Here is a 15,872-nt window from a genome sequence, read left to right on the forward strand (position 1 = left end):
TTACAATTCAAAAGCTTATTCGCAAGTATGAGTTGGTCTCATAGATCATGTGTCCCTATTTGTTGGGTGGACTTGCATCTTCCTCAAGTGACTTTTCTTCTTGAAATGACATCTTAACCTTCTTGCTTCTTTCCTCATATGCTTTGTGACATACATTTTGTTGCATAAGAGTGCGATCTTCATATACATTACAACCCGTTCCTTTGAGGTAGATCCAACTATTGTCAAGGATGATCTTTCTCTTTACCTCATCAGCCATGGTACATACAATAGGTCTTTCTCCCGAGCGAGGGACTCCTTGTTTTCCAACTTGATGTGCACCATAAGCCATGATTCCAAACATGCCAAAGTATGTAGCAAAAAACTCTTCAATAGCAACCGCAAGAGATTGGGGTGTCCATGAGAGAGAGAGAGAGAGAGAGAGAGAGCAAAGCCTACGAGCAGGACGTCGACACAATAAAATAAGGACACGCTATATTTTTATTGATGTATAGCCTTTTACATATATAGGCAAAAAGGTTACCATGAAAACTACAAGTGTATCTGCATGCCTTTAAGAGGCATTTCCCACGGTGGTATACTGACGAGGGCTTGAAACCCAACAACCCCCCCCCCCCCCTCAAACCAAAACTACATCACTCTCATGATACCGTGAGTTTTTGGTGTACTCGTCAATCCGTGAGTTTTAGGTTCTGTCACAACCAAGGATTTTGGTGTATCCATAACCTGGTGCTATGATAGTGAACCCCCCCTTGAAGAGATAGGGTGTAAGTTTAAAAATTAGATACCAAAAATAGAGTTTTGGTTCACTGTCAAACCTTGGGTTTAAGGTGTACCCAGTAACCTCATGAGAAGCAGAACAAAATAAGACTTGAACAAAAATTGATAGTTTGGGAGGTCTTACCATTCATGTGTGGCAGTGTTTATAACCCGTACAATTTATTTTGACTAGGAAAAACATGAAAGGAGTTTATCTAAAAAGCATCATTGTCAACAGAAAATGTTGGAAATTCGGTGTCTCCCTCAATCACATGAATTTGATTTTTACCCTTTTGAAAGGAGTGTTACCGTTCTCCGAGCGAGGTTTTTCGAGCGATCCTAGTTTCCAAGTAGGTCTTGGCGGAAGGGTACTCCTTAGAAGGGTACTCCTATTAGACAAGGTGGTCTGAGTCACTTGAATACATGCTCCTATTCTATTCTTGAATACATATTGACAAGAATGGATTTTGATACTTAAAAAGGACATAGAGAACTTTACCTACAAGAGGATACATACTGCATTGATCAATACAAATGGAATGCCTAAATCAATTGTTTATTTATATACACCCTAATCTCATGTCTAGAGAGAGAGTGTGAGAGATAGAAAATGCAAGATTGCAATAATTACAATACACATTTAAATGGAAGAGTCTTGGATACTAAATTTTTGTTATAAAAAAGACATAACAGATTATAGTTGAAAATAAGGATTTCATGTACGATCAATGAAACAAAATGTCACAGTAATTTACAATGATTCACATTCATCATCAATGTAAAGGTTTCGAATGGAGCGGCGCTCTTCCCGTTCCATGTCGAATGGTTTGTCTCTACACATGCTCTTTGCCATTGCTTCGGCATACACGGGCAATTGACTTTGCATGGAAGGAACAAACGAGATCTTAATACATATCAAGAAATCCATACAAAGGAAAAAGATTAACATATTCAAATATAACATCTAATACATAACATTTCCAATGTAAAATGTGTTTCCTAAATTGTGAGTATTCCATATATTGTCACCAACCATGATAAAACAAAAGCATATCCAAATATGGCAATAGAAGCCAAACATCACATAAGCATATATTGGAATACTACTATTTACCTAGAGCTGGCAATGAATTTCTATAACAAAAAATCCATACAAAGGGAGAAGATTAACATATGAACAACATAATATCCAAGAACATAACATAACCGAAGCAACTATGTTCCAAAACAATGAGTTTTACATAAATGTCACTCTGTGACAAAACAAGGGCATAATTAAACATGGCAATACAAACCAAACATCACATAAAAACAAACCACACTTTGAAAAAGTCCATAATAGTAATAGTCTCAAGAGACAAGGGCCTCACTAGTCATATGGATTGAAACATGCAAGTGGATCCACCTCATCATCTGCCTGCGGCCTACTAACATCATCATGGCTGCCATGTTGCATGTAAGCCAAAAGGAGAGGCTCTACATACGTGGTCATCAAGAATGTATCCACATCGATAGATGTATGCACATACTCTACCAGTGTGCATGCATGTCTTAAGAATAGGTGCAGTACCACATCCCATCTCAATGCACACACCACCTCGATGACAGTACAGGTAAACAAAGCATGCTAAAAATGTATGACTCCTCTCTAGTCCCCCACGCCACTACTGCTCGACGGGGTCCAAAGCACGCAAATCGTCCGGAAGATAATGATAGGCGAGGGTATCTAAAGGGTGCATGCCGAAGGACTCAAAGAGGGGTGTACTCTCTGCAATGAAAATAGCAGGATCTATAGCTCGGCGTCGAACCATAAAAAGCATTGACGTAGAACACTAGCAACAAAAGATAATAATATCCAATTAAACCTTTTTTAAAGAAACACATGTAGTTTTGAGCATTTGAACGTACTATAATCATCACTATACTCACATATGTGTGAATACCACCAATCTCCTTGTATCCATATGTAGAATGGTGAATGACAACCACTCGTCTCACTATCTCCAAATCATAAACGCGAACATAGCGCTCAATCCACCCAATTGTGGAATCACCTATAATATAATTGCACCGTCTTAGAAAAGTTTCAATAAGTAGAAGCCAAAATAAACATAAATGTTAACAACTATTAACTTATACAAATACCTGCCATAGAGGCCATCACCAATAACCATCCCAAGTCTGCCAAAGTAGATGCTGCCAAAGCAATCCCATAGCGCACATGGTCCTCAGAAACAAAATCCCAGGTGGGACAAGGATCTTCACCACCTTGAGTGCCTCCAAATGGCAAGTCAAGAAAAATGAAGTTAGCTGCCCAATCCACAGCTTTTCCCCTCTTTGTATAATTAACCCCTGAAGGCTTATTTTGCTTGATGAACTCGTGCACACTATAGAAGGTATCATTTTTTCTTCCTCCCACAAAATCCTTCCCAATGATGATGTAATCACCAACCACTACAATACTTTTGGGATTCTCAACATGAGGCGTGTATCCCAAAGAATGCGCTGCAAGATAAATAAATTGTGTAGTCCTTTTGAAAAACCTCTTTTGACCTTTAAGAGAATTCCCTTCAGGATCACAAGAGCATGATATCAATATGTTTTCCTCTCAAAACACATATTGATAAGAGAATAGAGAGAGAGAGAGAGAAAGAGAGAGAGAGAGAGAGAGAGAGAGAGAGAGAGAGAGAGAGAGTCTTTGTGCATGTGTGCACACTCGCACACATAAATGCAAAGACATCACGTGGATACTTGAGAGACATACACACATAGACTAATGTATGCAGAAACATGATATGTATATATATATATATATATATATATATATATATATATATATATATATATATATATATAAAAGTACTTACATGCATACAGAGACATTTATATATCTATGTATACGTACACAAGTAAGTAGGTATGTATGTGTGTGAGTGCATGTGTATATAAACACTATTAAAATATTTACTAAAGAATCAAAATAGATGTGGATCTTGGAATTCAAACCTTGAGTGAAATCCTCTGTTTCCAAGTCCTCCATATCATGAGAAATATCAAAGGACTTTTGGCTTTCAACATCAATCCTTTGTTTCTCAACATGCTTCTCTTTTTTTTTATCTACACAACATTAGAATAAAGAACAAAACATTATTGAATACCAACAAATCATACTTACATTTTAAAAAAAAACAAGACATATTACATGATTCAAAACATCACTTATACAAAATTTCAAATTATCATACTCTTTCTTTAGTCCACTTCTTTTGGAACCATGGTTGATATTTGTGAATAGAGCTCCTTCTCTCTATTCAATACATGACCTCCTTCAAGATCTATCCACCATGGACAATTGTCAAGCTCCCATCGTGTACATTGATGCATAGCACGTGGGTACATACAAGTCTCTTCATTTAGGGTCAAAAGCCATTGCTTTGCCCTTGCTTGAATACTTGGCACATGACCTTTTTCTTGCAAGCAAACAAAGTGCCTACCATGGACAATGAAACAATTATCAAAAACATGATTTTATCTTCGTCATGAAATTAAAGTAACTATCAAGTAAATTCATTCACGCATCTTCACCTAAAAAGTAGCCTCATAGAGGCTTTCAATATCATATACTCTTTCTTAATAGGTTTATCATTGCTCTTTTTCTCCTTTGGCTCTCCTCGAACCTCGAGAGGAAACAAATGTGTCCTCATCTCTATCTTCACCTCTTCATAGTAGTCAAACAGAGAGAGATCAAGAGGCACAATCACCCCTCCCGGCACATACATAAAATCGACCAGCACCTCCTTAGCTTTATGGTATATCTTCTCAAGCACAGCTTCTCTTCTAAGCCAACTTTAAGAAAAAAAACATAATTTCATGTATTATTTTTGTTAGCCTATAAACCATGCAATGTATACGATCATAAAAAATTGTTAGGAACTCACTGTCTATAAAGATGATCCCCTCGTGCAAGACCATACATAGATCTTGTGGCTTTGTTTGCCTCCAACAAAGCCAGCCAAAAGATTTTTGACTCCATTTGAGCATCACGTAAAGCCAATAAATTCAATTTCTCAAGCGTTGCAAAACTTTCGAGCCCCCATTTGAGAGACCATACCTTTGACCGCCAAGTATCTCCATGCTTGGGATCGACAATATTAAGGATCTAAAATTAACTTAGTGAATTCAACAATTTATCTAAACAAAGTAAATACACACAGTTGATCATTGAGAAAGACTCACCTTTCCAATCCTATCACCACATCTTTCTCTTCAAACAATCGAAGCTCTTCATCTGACATTTTCAGTCTTGCATCTTCAACCTTCTTGTTTAATGCTTTACTTATTAGCACCTAGAAAAATAAGGGAAGGAGTCAAATCCATTGTAACAAGCATAGGAATACTAAATTCATGTTAGAAATATATACTACATAAAACTTACATTAAAAACTAGCTTTCCGAGATATCTACGTGTGAGAGGATACCAGGGCTCAACACCTTTGGTAATCTTCATTCTAATACGTGCAATCAACATTCTATCTCTCTCAGGTAGGTCTTTGAGGTACTCCCCATGATCAGCAGAACAAATATTTGCACAATTTACTAGTTCATCCCTCAAGGTTGTGGTCACCAAGGCATGTGTATTCAGACTACATGTTCATAAGCAAGATAAATTCACATAAACATAAATAAACTTGAGAACTATCATAACTAAAAAGAGAAAGAAGGGGACTCACTAGTTCATCCTCTGTAAACTTGTAAGAAGGGAAATCTCACTAACCCTGGTAGGGTCAATAATAGTACAAAGCACACAACAATGCTTGACTTTTGTTTCTTTGAAGCATTCTTTAATAGCAGATGTCCATGCCACTGTACGGTGATTGCCTTCACAAACATAGAACATGTGACCCATTAGTTCATGAAGTTCCGGTTTAAGAATGAGGTCAGCTTCAAACTCTTTGTTAACCTCATGCCAAATAGGATCCCAATCTCTTTGTATTGCGTCATCCACAATTGAAACTTCTTTGTCCCTTGTCCAAATCAACACAATAAATGCTCCTTTCTCTGCCACATAACCCTCTCTAGCAAATGCTATTTTCAAGCCCGAAAGATCATCACGAAGACCCCTAACCCTTGCATAAGGAATGAGTCTACAAAGAGGAATGGGTGGAAAATGGTGACAGCTGAACATCCTTGTTTTTTGAAGAATGTCCTCTCCCATGTCCATGTAAATCTTGTTCTCTTCATTGGATTGCTCTACAGATTGTACCTCTGGCCTAACAACATAAGGGACAATCATCATACTTGCCTCTTGTTGAGCAATCCTCTCATCAAGTGGAACAACCCCTGAAGCATCCATATTTTGGCTCTCAACCTCTTCCTCAACATCATTTTGCAATGAAGTGTCATCTTGACTCTCCTGTTGCATTGAGTCCACATTAAGTTGAGATGAACCTCTGGTTTTCCTCAATCGCTTACGACCCCTAGCAACAGCCGAAGGACTGCAGAGAGAAACAAGTAAAAAAGTCTTTGTTAAAAAAGCATCCCACATTGGAAAAAACACCCTAAAAGCAGACCGACACGGCTTGCTTTTGAGGTGTTTTTTTGCAATTTGCAAGCCATTTATACTAGCATTTCTTAATTTTCAAGGTACATGCAGTTTCTACTAATCTGTTAACAAGCAATTGCATTTCAAACAGAGAGAAATTATATTACATGAAATGCATATATGATCACCAATATAATCTAATATATTATAGCTTTTATTATACTTTTATTATTATAGAAATGAACAACTAGCAGGCAACACTTGGCTTTTAATTGAATGCCGCTGAGATGATGCTAAAACTTTAGGATGCTAGTCAACATCTCATACACGAGCAACTAGAAAGCAATATTATATATAGCATTTCATTGTCCATTAGATTCTGCAATGAGGCAACACTTGAATGGATTCTAGACAACCTTTGACAAAAAATGCATGGAAGGTGTGTTTTGGATTTCCATTGCTTCAGCGGCAAGTTTTTTGTGGGGGGAAAGGATCACTCGGAAGTTATGAGGTGGATAATGGCTTCATGTGGCGCAGACATATTATGTGCAATGATTTTGCAAAGCATTTCCCTTTGACATCATAAATCAATGATATCCCATGGTGACCCTTAAGGGCTCATGAATGATTCTCGTAAAGGGGTTATGGACAGATTCCTCATTTGATCCTTGTTTCATGGCTACCATGAAGAATCGGAGGGGACAACAAACTCGTGGCAGAGTCCATATAGTGCAGACAATTTGCTACTGTTTACAATGCAAAATTTGCATGGATGCAGCAGATTTACCATTTCAATTAGGTGTCCTACAGTAGACCCACCCTTATAGATTCTAATGTTTGTATTAACAATCTGTGCGTATGTGCTAAAGAGAGCACCTTGGCCCCATACAAGGAACCATTTGCTTCCACCATTCCTGAGCAAATAAGTGATCAACACTGGCTTCCCATTAACATGAGCTTGATGTATATTATAACACGAGTTGGACAAGTAATTTGATTGTTTGTTGGATACATGTTTGTACATAAATCCCCCAATAGATCATCTACAAACAAACGATCTGCAAACAAATTAACTGCAATGATCTACAAACAAACGACCTTCCAACAATCTACAAACAAACGATCTTCAAGCCTGAACCAAAATATGTCAACTAAACAAACGATATTCAAGACTGAACCATAAACTCAACTAAAGTTTGTCTGAACCATAAAAAGCCAGAGCCAAAATCTGAACAAACAAACGATCTTCAAGCCTGAACCATAAACTCAACTAAAGTTTGTCTGAACCAAATGCTATTAACAGCTTGAATCGACCGAATTCAAACACTGAAAACTGAACCGCTCATGTTTACATGCTAAATCACTCAAGTTTCGCATTAAAAAATACTTGCAGAAGCACAACCCAAAAGGAAAACAAAATTTCAAAAAACACCCCAAAAGAAGGCCACGCCGACGCAGCGTGCTTTTGAGGTGTTTTGTTTAGCATGGCGCAGCCAGTGGAACCTCTGTGGAGAAGAGATATGTACCTCTAAGGCTTTGCCGTTTTTTTCGATTTGTTCATCTTCGCTCTGTTCTTGAGAGAGGGCCTTGCAATGAAGAATTATATGACCTTATTTGAGAATGTTGCACTCAAGGAAACTCGGTCATTTTCTAAGCAGGCATACCACATTTAGATGGAATTACCACATTTGTTATTTTTTGAGTGTTTTTCAAGTCTCTAATTTATTGGCTGGCCCTGTTTATATAATGTATTCAAATCAATATTAGTCCGATATTCCATTCTTCCCTATGTAATTTCATTATAAGAGGTAGCTATCGTTATGTGAAGATGTCCCACTCTCTTTTCTCTCTCCTCCCTTTGTTCGGAATAGTCCACCTTTATGGGCATGCCTTTCTAGAGTGAGAGAGATGGAGAACTAGAGAGAGAGAGAGAGAGAGAGAGAGAGAGAGAGAGAGAGAGATCTAGTCCGTAGCCTTCTTTTGTTTAGCATAATTTTTATGATGGCAAGATTTAGTGCATCAAATTTTTAAATTATGTGATCATTCATAAAATAGAGGTGCATTCATGACGGTTTCACTAGAATTCCCCTTCAGTTGGTTCAACGCACTGTTTTTACTGTCGTCCCGTTTCGACATATCACCAGCCTGTTTCTGCAATCACCTATCACCTACCTATTTCTGCCCATATCATATATCACCTATCGCATGTTTCTGCAATCACCTATCACGTGTTTCTGCAATCACCTATCACCTGCCTATATCTGCAATCACCTATCACCTACCGATTTCTGTCTGTTTTTGCAATCATCCTATTTCTACTTGTTTCTGCCCATATCAACCATGAGTAGATTCATCACCATCTATGGTCCTTCTCCAAGACAGAAATTAAGTGTTGATTTTCAAAGCAGGTTTGTGGAAATCAAGCTGAATCTTCTTGAGGAGTATTTCGACTTAAAAGGGGTGCCTTTGTCACTTAAGCCTTTGCTCAGCCATGAACAATTAAAGTTTGAGACTGTTCTACTCTCCACTGGTGAAGAAGGATTTCTTCTTGAAGTAGAAATACAATTCTATAAGATTTCTATTGATATTGCTCTACATGAGACTCCTACTTCTGTTTAGTTCATTCCTAATGAAACACCAAAAACTCACAGTGTCATTGATATGATTAAAAAGCTGCCCTTAAATAGTAGCTTGCATGTCGCTATGCAAAGTGCTACAAAGATTGTTAAAGTTGAAGAGCTGCCCAAAGTTTACGATGGGTACATTGCATTTGAGCTCCCGCCTTGTGAAGAGAAGTCAACAATGCATGGAATGGAGCAGAAGTATGATGGTCACTCTTGGATGGAGTACATCACATGCCGCTCAGATTGTTTTGATGGTGTTGTGCACTTGAGTCGTTGTCCTAAACACCTTCGGTGCGTCAATATTGATTGTCCTCACTACTTGAGACTACATTATCAAAATGAAACACACTGGAAAGGAAGAATGGAAAAAAGTTTTCATGTTGGTCTTGTAGGGCTTCAACATGGTAATATAGTTTGCAAGCACTACTCACAAATGCCTGAGTGTGTTGATTTTTGTCATGCAATAATTTACTATTGTGTGCCTAGAGATCATTTCAACACTACAAGATGTGCGATTCATCTGGGTAATCATAAGCACCCTTATGAAGAGGGTGTGAGCAGAGCCATTGAAAAACAAATAGAGGAGAAGGTTGCATCACGTGCAAAGCTAAATCCTTTCACTACTCCAAAACAATTGGAGGGTGCCGTTACTCAAGATCTTATTTTGGACATGCTAATGAAAGACAATCAAGAGGGGAACTCAGAGATTGGAGAGGATGAACTTGCAGACATTCTTGAGTATGCCACTCCTCTCTCAAATAAAAAGAGGATCGGAAGATGTTTAGAGTATGCCAAAAGAGAGAAGAATATCACTGCAACGGGACTTGAAGCTGTGTTAGACTTGAAGAATCGTTGCCGCTACCTTTCATACACAGTGTGTTGTTCCTAGGGCAGTTGAGTGACAGACATCAACCACATGTTTTTAAAATGTCAATTAGGGGACTTGGTAGTGGACTTGATTTGATTAATAGAATGAGACCTGGTGGAAACTTGCAAGAAATGTGGGTTCATTTTGATCACATACATAGAGTTTCTGGTTGGCCCACAATGTCTGCACATGTATATGACTCTTATGTGCGTTCTCTTTTGACTATTGCCACATGTGAGTTCAAGGTCGAGGATCGCTTTGCTCAGATTGAGTTTTGGAAAATGTTGAATTCTGTGGTTCATGAAGATGGTTTTGAAAAACCAGAGTTTCGTGGATTCATGGTAGATGAGGCAAATGCAAATTGGCTTGCAGTGTGTGCAGTTTACTTTGGTGGGGCAAAAAAAAAGGTACCTAAAAAAGAGAGGAGTTGTACTTTCCATTGGGAGCAGAGCATGGTTCACTACACACGTAGTGTATCCGTCCTTCATTTCAGGAGGAGCATAAATCCTTGTGTCGAAAGTGGCGAAATGCACCATCTGACGTGGCTGCAGACAACTGCAAGAATGAAATTAGAAAATTTTGGCATGTAGGTCATGCAATCAAGGATGAGATACCATCATTAAAAACTTGGCTTGCTTGGTGGGATGTGAGAGCATTCCACTGGGGATCTTGGTTTGTGAGTCAAGATGAGTCGGGTGTTTTGTGCCCACTACTAATCTAGCAGAGGCTAAACATGCAAGTATGTGTGCTGGAGTTGGTTTTAAAAGCCAGATATCCCTTAATGAGGCCACAGGATTTGACATGTCGATGGCTATTTTGCAAAGTGTGAAGTGTAATGCATACTTGAAAGGTATCCATGCTGGAACAGACCCTGGAATACAAGATATGGCGGAGAGATTCAGTAGTCAAAATGCAAGCCGGACATTGAATAGAAAATTGCCAGACCTTGCTCATTCATCTATGGTTGAAATGGGGATTCAGTCTTTAGAGATGCAACATTCTACAATGGGTAAACGGAGTGTGCGTGCAAAGCGACCGCTCTGCAAGTTGATCCAAGAGAGATCCTAGAAGAGGATAGTCATAGGCCAGAATTTGTAACTGTTACGGAGGGTCATAGTTACAAAAATAAACCAGAAGGTGAGAGAAAAGAAGAATATGTGGAGAGGAGGATTCCAAAGACACTGTGGGCTATCAAAAGAACCGAACCAGGAAAGAAAATGACTTGTTTTGGATGATTACCAGGGCAAAGTGGAAGATGTGGAGCATACATTAATGTAGGGATTGATACAAGAGATACAAATCCTTGAGGAAAATGGATTTTCACTTGAATCGGGTAAAAGCTCAATCAGATCAACTACAGCAAATGCAACATCGAGCTCTTTGCAAGCACTTAGTTCTTTTCGGTCAAAATTTAGAGACGGTAAGCTTGTTAAGTGGAAGCAAATTCGACCAAAGAGTTCCAGGTTAGCACTCAGAAAGGAAGAACCTTGAGGCCATTGTTTTATGCAATGAGTCTCATATTTTCTATGTAAGTACTGAAGGCTCGCAAGCATTAGGTGTCAACTACTCAGTGACTCTAAGCGAGTTTCCTCGTTGCACGTGTGAGGGATTTTTGAAAAGAGAAAGCAAACGCTTGACATACATGCCATGTAAACACTTGTACTACGTGTATTTGCAAACATTGGGACTGGATTCATCATCTCACGAGTTCATTCACCAGGCAGCTCTCACGAAAGTCGAATTATTTCAGGCTCTTAGTGGCAGACGCAGCAATGTCACAATTTGACAATCACGTGTGCGAGCATTAAAGTCAGCTGAGTTTTTTTTACTACACTTAGGTCTTTTTGAGATGCAAATCACGACCAAGCAACAATTAGAAACTTTTTGGTGTATATTGTACATCTTGTACGGAGATGCCTCTTTCGCTACTATCTAATGGATCGAAACTATAGCAATATGAAATCAAACAAGATACATTTTGCTATGAAGTTTGGAGTATATTGCCAACAATGTTTTTACCTTTTTTTTGACACTGTGAAGGAAACTAATTTATTGTAATATTGTTCTAGTAGCTCATAAAGTAGAATTACTATGCTAGATATATATATAGTAGTTATTGGAGTTTGTATATATGTATGTATGCATGTACGTATGTATGTATTGTATGTAGTTTTTTAACCCATTGTCTATTATGTTCATGGATCTTGGCAGATCACATACAAGGAATAGTACTTTTGTAGTTGTGAGTGATATTAGTAAGTGAATAGGTTTGCCTTGTCTCATGTTTCTGTCTCCTTGATATTTTGCAAATAGTGTATCCTCAAAGAGTGAGATATGGTCTTCTACCGTGACTAGGTACATGTTCATGGGAGCCTCGTAAACCTTCACACTATAGATTTTATCCCCATAATAGACATTTTGGTCATTGAATCTCATTCCAGTATCGTAACTGTATAGACAAGAAGAGTCAAAAACCATATTGGTGTCTAAGGATATTTCCCAGTTTTAGTTCTTCCGCCAAGTATCCACTGCCAAGACCTGCTCGGAAACTAGGATCGCTCAGGAAACCTCACTCGGAGATCGGTGTTGACCTTTGAAAGCATCTATTTGAAGGATGATTTGTTTTACCACAGTGAACACAAGCATTCTTCTTGAAACAATCCTTTGTCTGATGATTGTTGCGCCCACAAATGGCACAAGATCTGGTACCAATGGATGGTCGAGATGAAGCTGAGGTAGAAGCACAATTATTGACGGCATAGGCACTGGAAGTATCAAAAGAATTGATGGGAGATACTGCATTGGAGACTGTATATGCACTAGGAATAATAGGAGAATTGGTACGGGATACCCTTCTTTCTTCTTCCTGCAATGAATTGATGATACCATCCAAGGAGGGCAGCGGATCTTTCTCCTTTAAAACGGTAACAATCTGATGGAATTTTCAGGCAAACTTTTTGACAAAACAGCTATGAGATCTTCTGGCACTGAGGCTTCGACATAAACAAGTTGAGTTTTAATACTCTTTAGTCGGTTAACTAAAGATATAATGTTTTCATTAGCAAGAGAGTACAACTACATCTTTAGAACTCATCATTGAATACTTAGTTGTAGCACCAAAAACCTTCTCTAGCTGTATCCATGCAACATTGGCAGATTGCATGTCATCCAGATAATGAACAAAATCATCTTCGAGAGATGTCATAATAATACCTAATGCTTGTTCGTTCTTGCGTTGTTGCTCGGCAGATAGTGCTCTGGTAACTGCAGCGGATGTGCCTACTTCGTTGGTTGATAGAGGCTTGACGACGCTCCACAGATTCTTTTGCATCAGATATCCCTTCACTTTGATTTTCCAAGTGTGGAAGCCGGATCCATTAAACTTATCGATTTTCAATGCTATTTTGAAGCTTTCAAGAAGCCTGGTAACGAGGGTTATTGCATCGTATTTACCTTTGTGTTTATAGGTTGACTTGTAGCGTTATGTGCATGCAAGCTGCTACCGTCACACCTTGGCAATTGTAGCCTTTTGAGATGCTTGTAAGGAAGTCTAGTTGTCAAGCTCAACCTTTGCAACAGCGTTTTGAAAAGCTCCCATCAACGGACTCTACACAACTGCTATGCCATGTGTTTTGAAATGCCTGCAGGAGGTGCATTTTGAGAAGCACACTGCCAAGGTACTGTCTTGAGATGCTGTCAGGTCCCCTGCATCTTGAGATGTTGCCGTCTGCGTGCGTCTTGAGATGATGCCTTTGCACCAATGGCCTCTGCCCACCGTCGAGAGTACAACCGCCTTTTGAGACACCTGCGTCTTCACCGCCTATAGACAGTTACCGGGCCACCTTTGCAACGCCCTAAGGCTCTGATACCAGTGTTAGGCTTAGCCTATGGAGGATGATGGCAAGGTGCCATGGCGAGAGAGCAGGCAGAAGAAAGAGAGAGAGAGAGAGAGAGAGAGAGAGAGAGAGAGAGAGAGAGAGAAAATCCTACAAGCAGGACATCCACACAATAAAATAAGCATACTCTATATTTTATTGATGTATAGCCTTTTAAAAATATAGGCAAAAAGGTTACCATGCAAACTACAAGTGTATCTGCATGCCTTTAAGAGGCGTTTCCCACGGGCGGTATACTGATGAGGGCTTGAAACCCAACACGTTGAATCTCCTATTGAACCATATATCAATCAAATCGACAGTTGGATGTGAGGAAGGTGCCACTGTGAAAAAAAATTAGTGATCTTGAGAAGATATCACCACTTTTGTTTTGGAGGACAAAAACGCTTCTCCAAAGGGGAGTAATGTCAAACATAAGGTAGGACTCGGGGGCAAGGCCCTAATTGACGCATGCATGTTCAAAGGGGCTCCTAAAATAGGGAACCATGGGTCTATATAGGGGCAAGGATGGATGGAGATTAGCATGCAATAGTTCCTCTGTCCTTTTATGCCCTCTATATCAAAAAGTAGATGTTCCCTAACATGATTTGAAACTTGCATGTGCCACTCATATACTTTAATAGGACTTACATTAGTACTTCTACTATTAAAGGCAACAATATAATGTATACATTTTTTGAGTTTATCTATGTGCTCTTAGTACATGCTAACAAGGGTTGCACTACTGCAGCTCCCACAAAACCGACATCTCGAATAACCAAGATACACTTTGTTTGTAGATGATATAACCTATAACCTTCGTTTTCGAGACTACAACCGACAAAAAAAACATTTTACATTCTTATCATCCAATTTTTTGCATTGTTGCTTACGCACCAAAGCATAAGCTAACCAACCACACACACACACAATTAACTAATGGATGTCTTCTTGCCATGCCAAGCCTCATATGGAGTGATAGATTGCAACAATACATACACATCCAACATGACAACCTCAAGCCTCTATAACTGGCTTGTTTTCCTCTCAACAATGCATTGTATTCCGTAGACATATATTCCTCCCCTCGATCAAAACAAAAGGTGCTCACAATACAACTAGATCCATTTTCACCCATAAGCAAAAAAACTTGAAGCACATAAACACTTTATAATTTGCCTTTAGTGAAAACACCCGACCGACATAGTGGAAGGGCAAATTGAAGAAACATTGTCCAATTGGTCTTGTGCATGCAAAGTACGGAAATAATGTTTGTAGCATTCTTCTCAAATGGCCAAGACTGTGAGAGAATGTTTTGCAATGAGTTACAGTTGTATTTCAAAGCTATATATGTGGCTTCTTAAGAGTATTCTTAACTTGTTTTGTCTTTTGAATGCTAGCTTACATCATCTCCCACTATAGAGAACCATGATATTTGAACATATCAATAACATGCATGAGCTTCTGTGAGTTAAATTTTAAATTCTACAGTTTATAATCCATCAACAATTTTCCATGGTTCGCTCCATAGGCAAGAGCACGCTTTTTTTCCCTTTACCATCCAAGTCTTGTGCTCATATTTCCTTCACCATTAAACATGGTCAAAAAGCTTTTGGAAGAGCCTTCCTTCTTCACTTTAGGTATTTTCACAGGTAGGAGTGTGCTCCAGCCGCCTATCATAAAGCATTTCGTGCTTCAAACTGCAGGTTAGGGTGTTGTACAAACACTAAAAATTCTATTTTTGAGCGTCCATACCATGTCCTTGATGTGTTTGAACCCAGAACTTTGCCATAAATTTGCATACCTTCTTTTAACTACATCTCATCCCGCGACCGTGGTTGGAACCTACTCTCTCTCTCTCTCTCTCTCTCTCTCTCTCTCTCTCTCATGATGTTTCCTTTGTCCTGCAGCCCAAAACCCCCGATTGCTTTCAAGCTTCAGGCTTGTGACATGTGCAACAAATGTTACTTCTGCACATGGTTGATGGATGCTTAAAGTATATGCCTAGGATCCTTCTACTATTATGTCGCCCCCCCTCCGCCCCAAACCAAAAAAAATCAAAACAAAAAAAGCCCACAGAGACAAACACCAAGGGAGGGAGGGAGAGAACTTCTACCATGAGTGAAGCTGCAAAGGTAGCCATAGGGGGGCCTGACCCCTCTATATTGCGGTCGTCATCACAATGACCTTTGTAACATTACAGC

General features: G+C 39.0%; 1 protein-coding gene across 1 annotated transcript; it reads right to left on the reverse strand.

The window, feature by feature from the left end:
• Positions 1-1,500: 1,500 nt before the first annotated feature.
• On the reverse strand, positions 1,501-6,181 carry LOC147453391 (uncharacterized). The gene is made up of 15 exons (XM_086516917.1): positions 6,058-6,181; positions 5,490-5,500; positions 5,384-5,402; positions 5,195-5,250; positions 5,013-5,105; positions 4,698-4,918; positions 4,554-4,605; positions 4,345-4,388; positions 4,224-4,249; positions 3,766-3,864; positions 2,905-3,327; positions 2,798-2,813; positions 2,689-2,752; positions 2,497-2,591; positions 1,501-1,663 (listed from the first exon to the last, which is right to left on the reverse strand). The coding sequence occupies exons 1-15, from the start codon at positions 6,179-6,181 to the stop codon at positions 1,501-1,503; spliced, it is 1,506 nt and encodes a 501-aa protein (XP_086373043.1).
• Between the last annotated feature and the right edge of the window lie 9,691 nt (positions 6,182-15,872).

This window comes from Adiantum capillus-veneris, chromosome 7 (assembly GCF_014529385.1).
Source record: "Adiantum capillus-veneris isolate H3 chromosome 7, ASM1452938v2, whole genome shotgun sequence".
Classification (NCBI taxonomy): domain Eukaryota; kingdom Viridiplantae; phylum Streptophyta; class Polypodiopsida; order Polypodiales; family Pteridaceae; genus Adiantum; species Adiantum capillus-veneris.

What these genes read in the sequence shown, in the direction of transcription:
- LOC147453391 (XM_086516917.1), bottom strand. Translation starts at nt 6,181, where the DNA reads ATGCAACAGGAGAGTCAAGATGACACTTCATTGCAAAATGATGTTGAG. An exon ending in GGGGATCATCTTTATAGACA is followed by an intron (nt 4,606 to 4,697) that starts GTGAGTTCCTAA and finishes TTTTTCTTAAAG; the next exon opens with TTGGCTTAGAAGAGAAGCTG. An exon ending in CTCTTTGAGTCCTTCGGCAT is followed by an intron (nt 1,664 to 2,496) that starts GCACCCTTTAGA and finishes ATATGTATTAAG; the next exon opens with ATCTCGTTTGTTCCTTCCAT.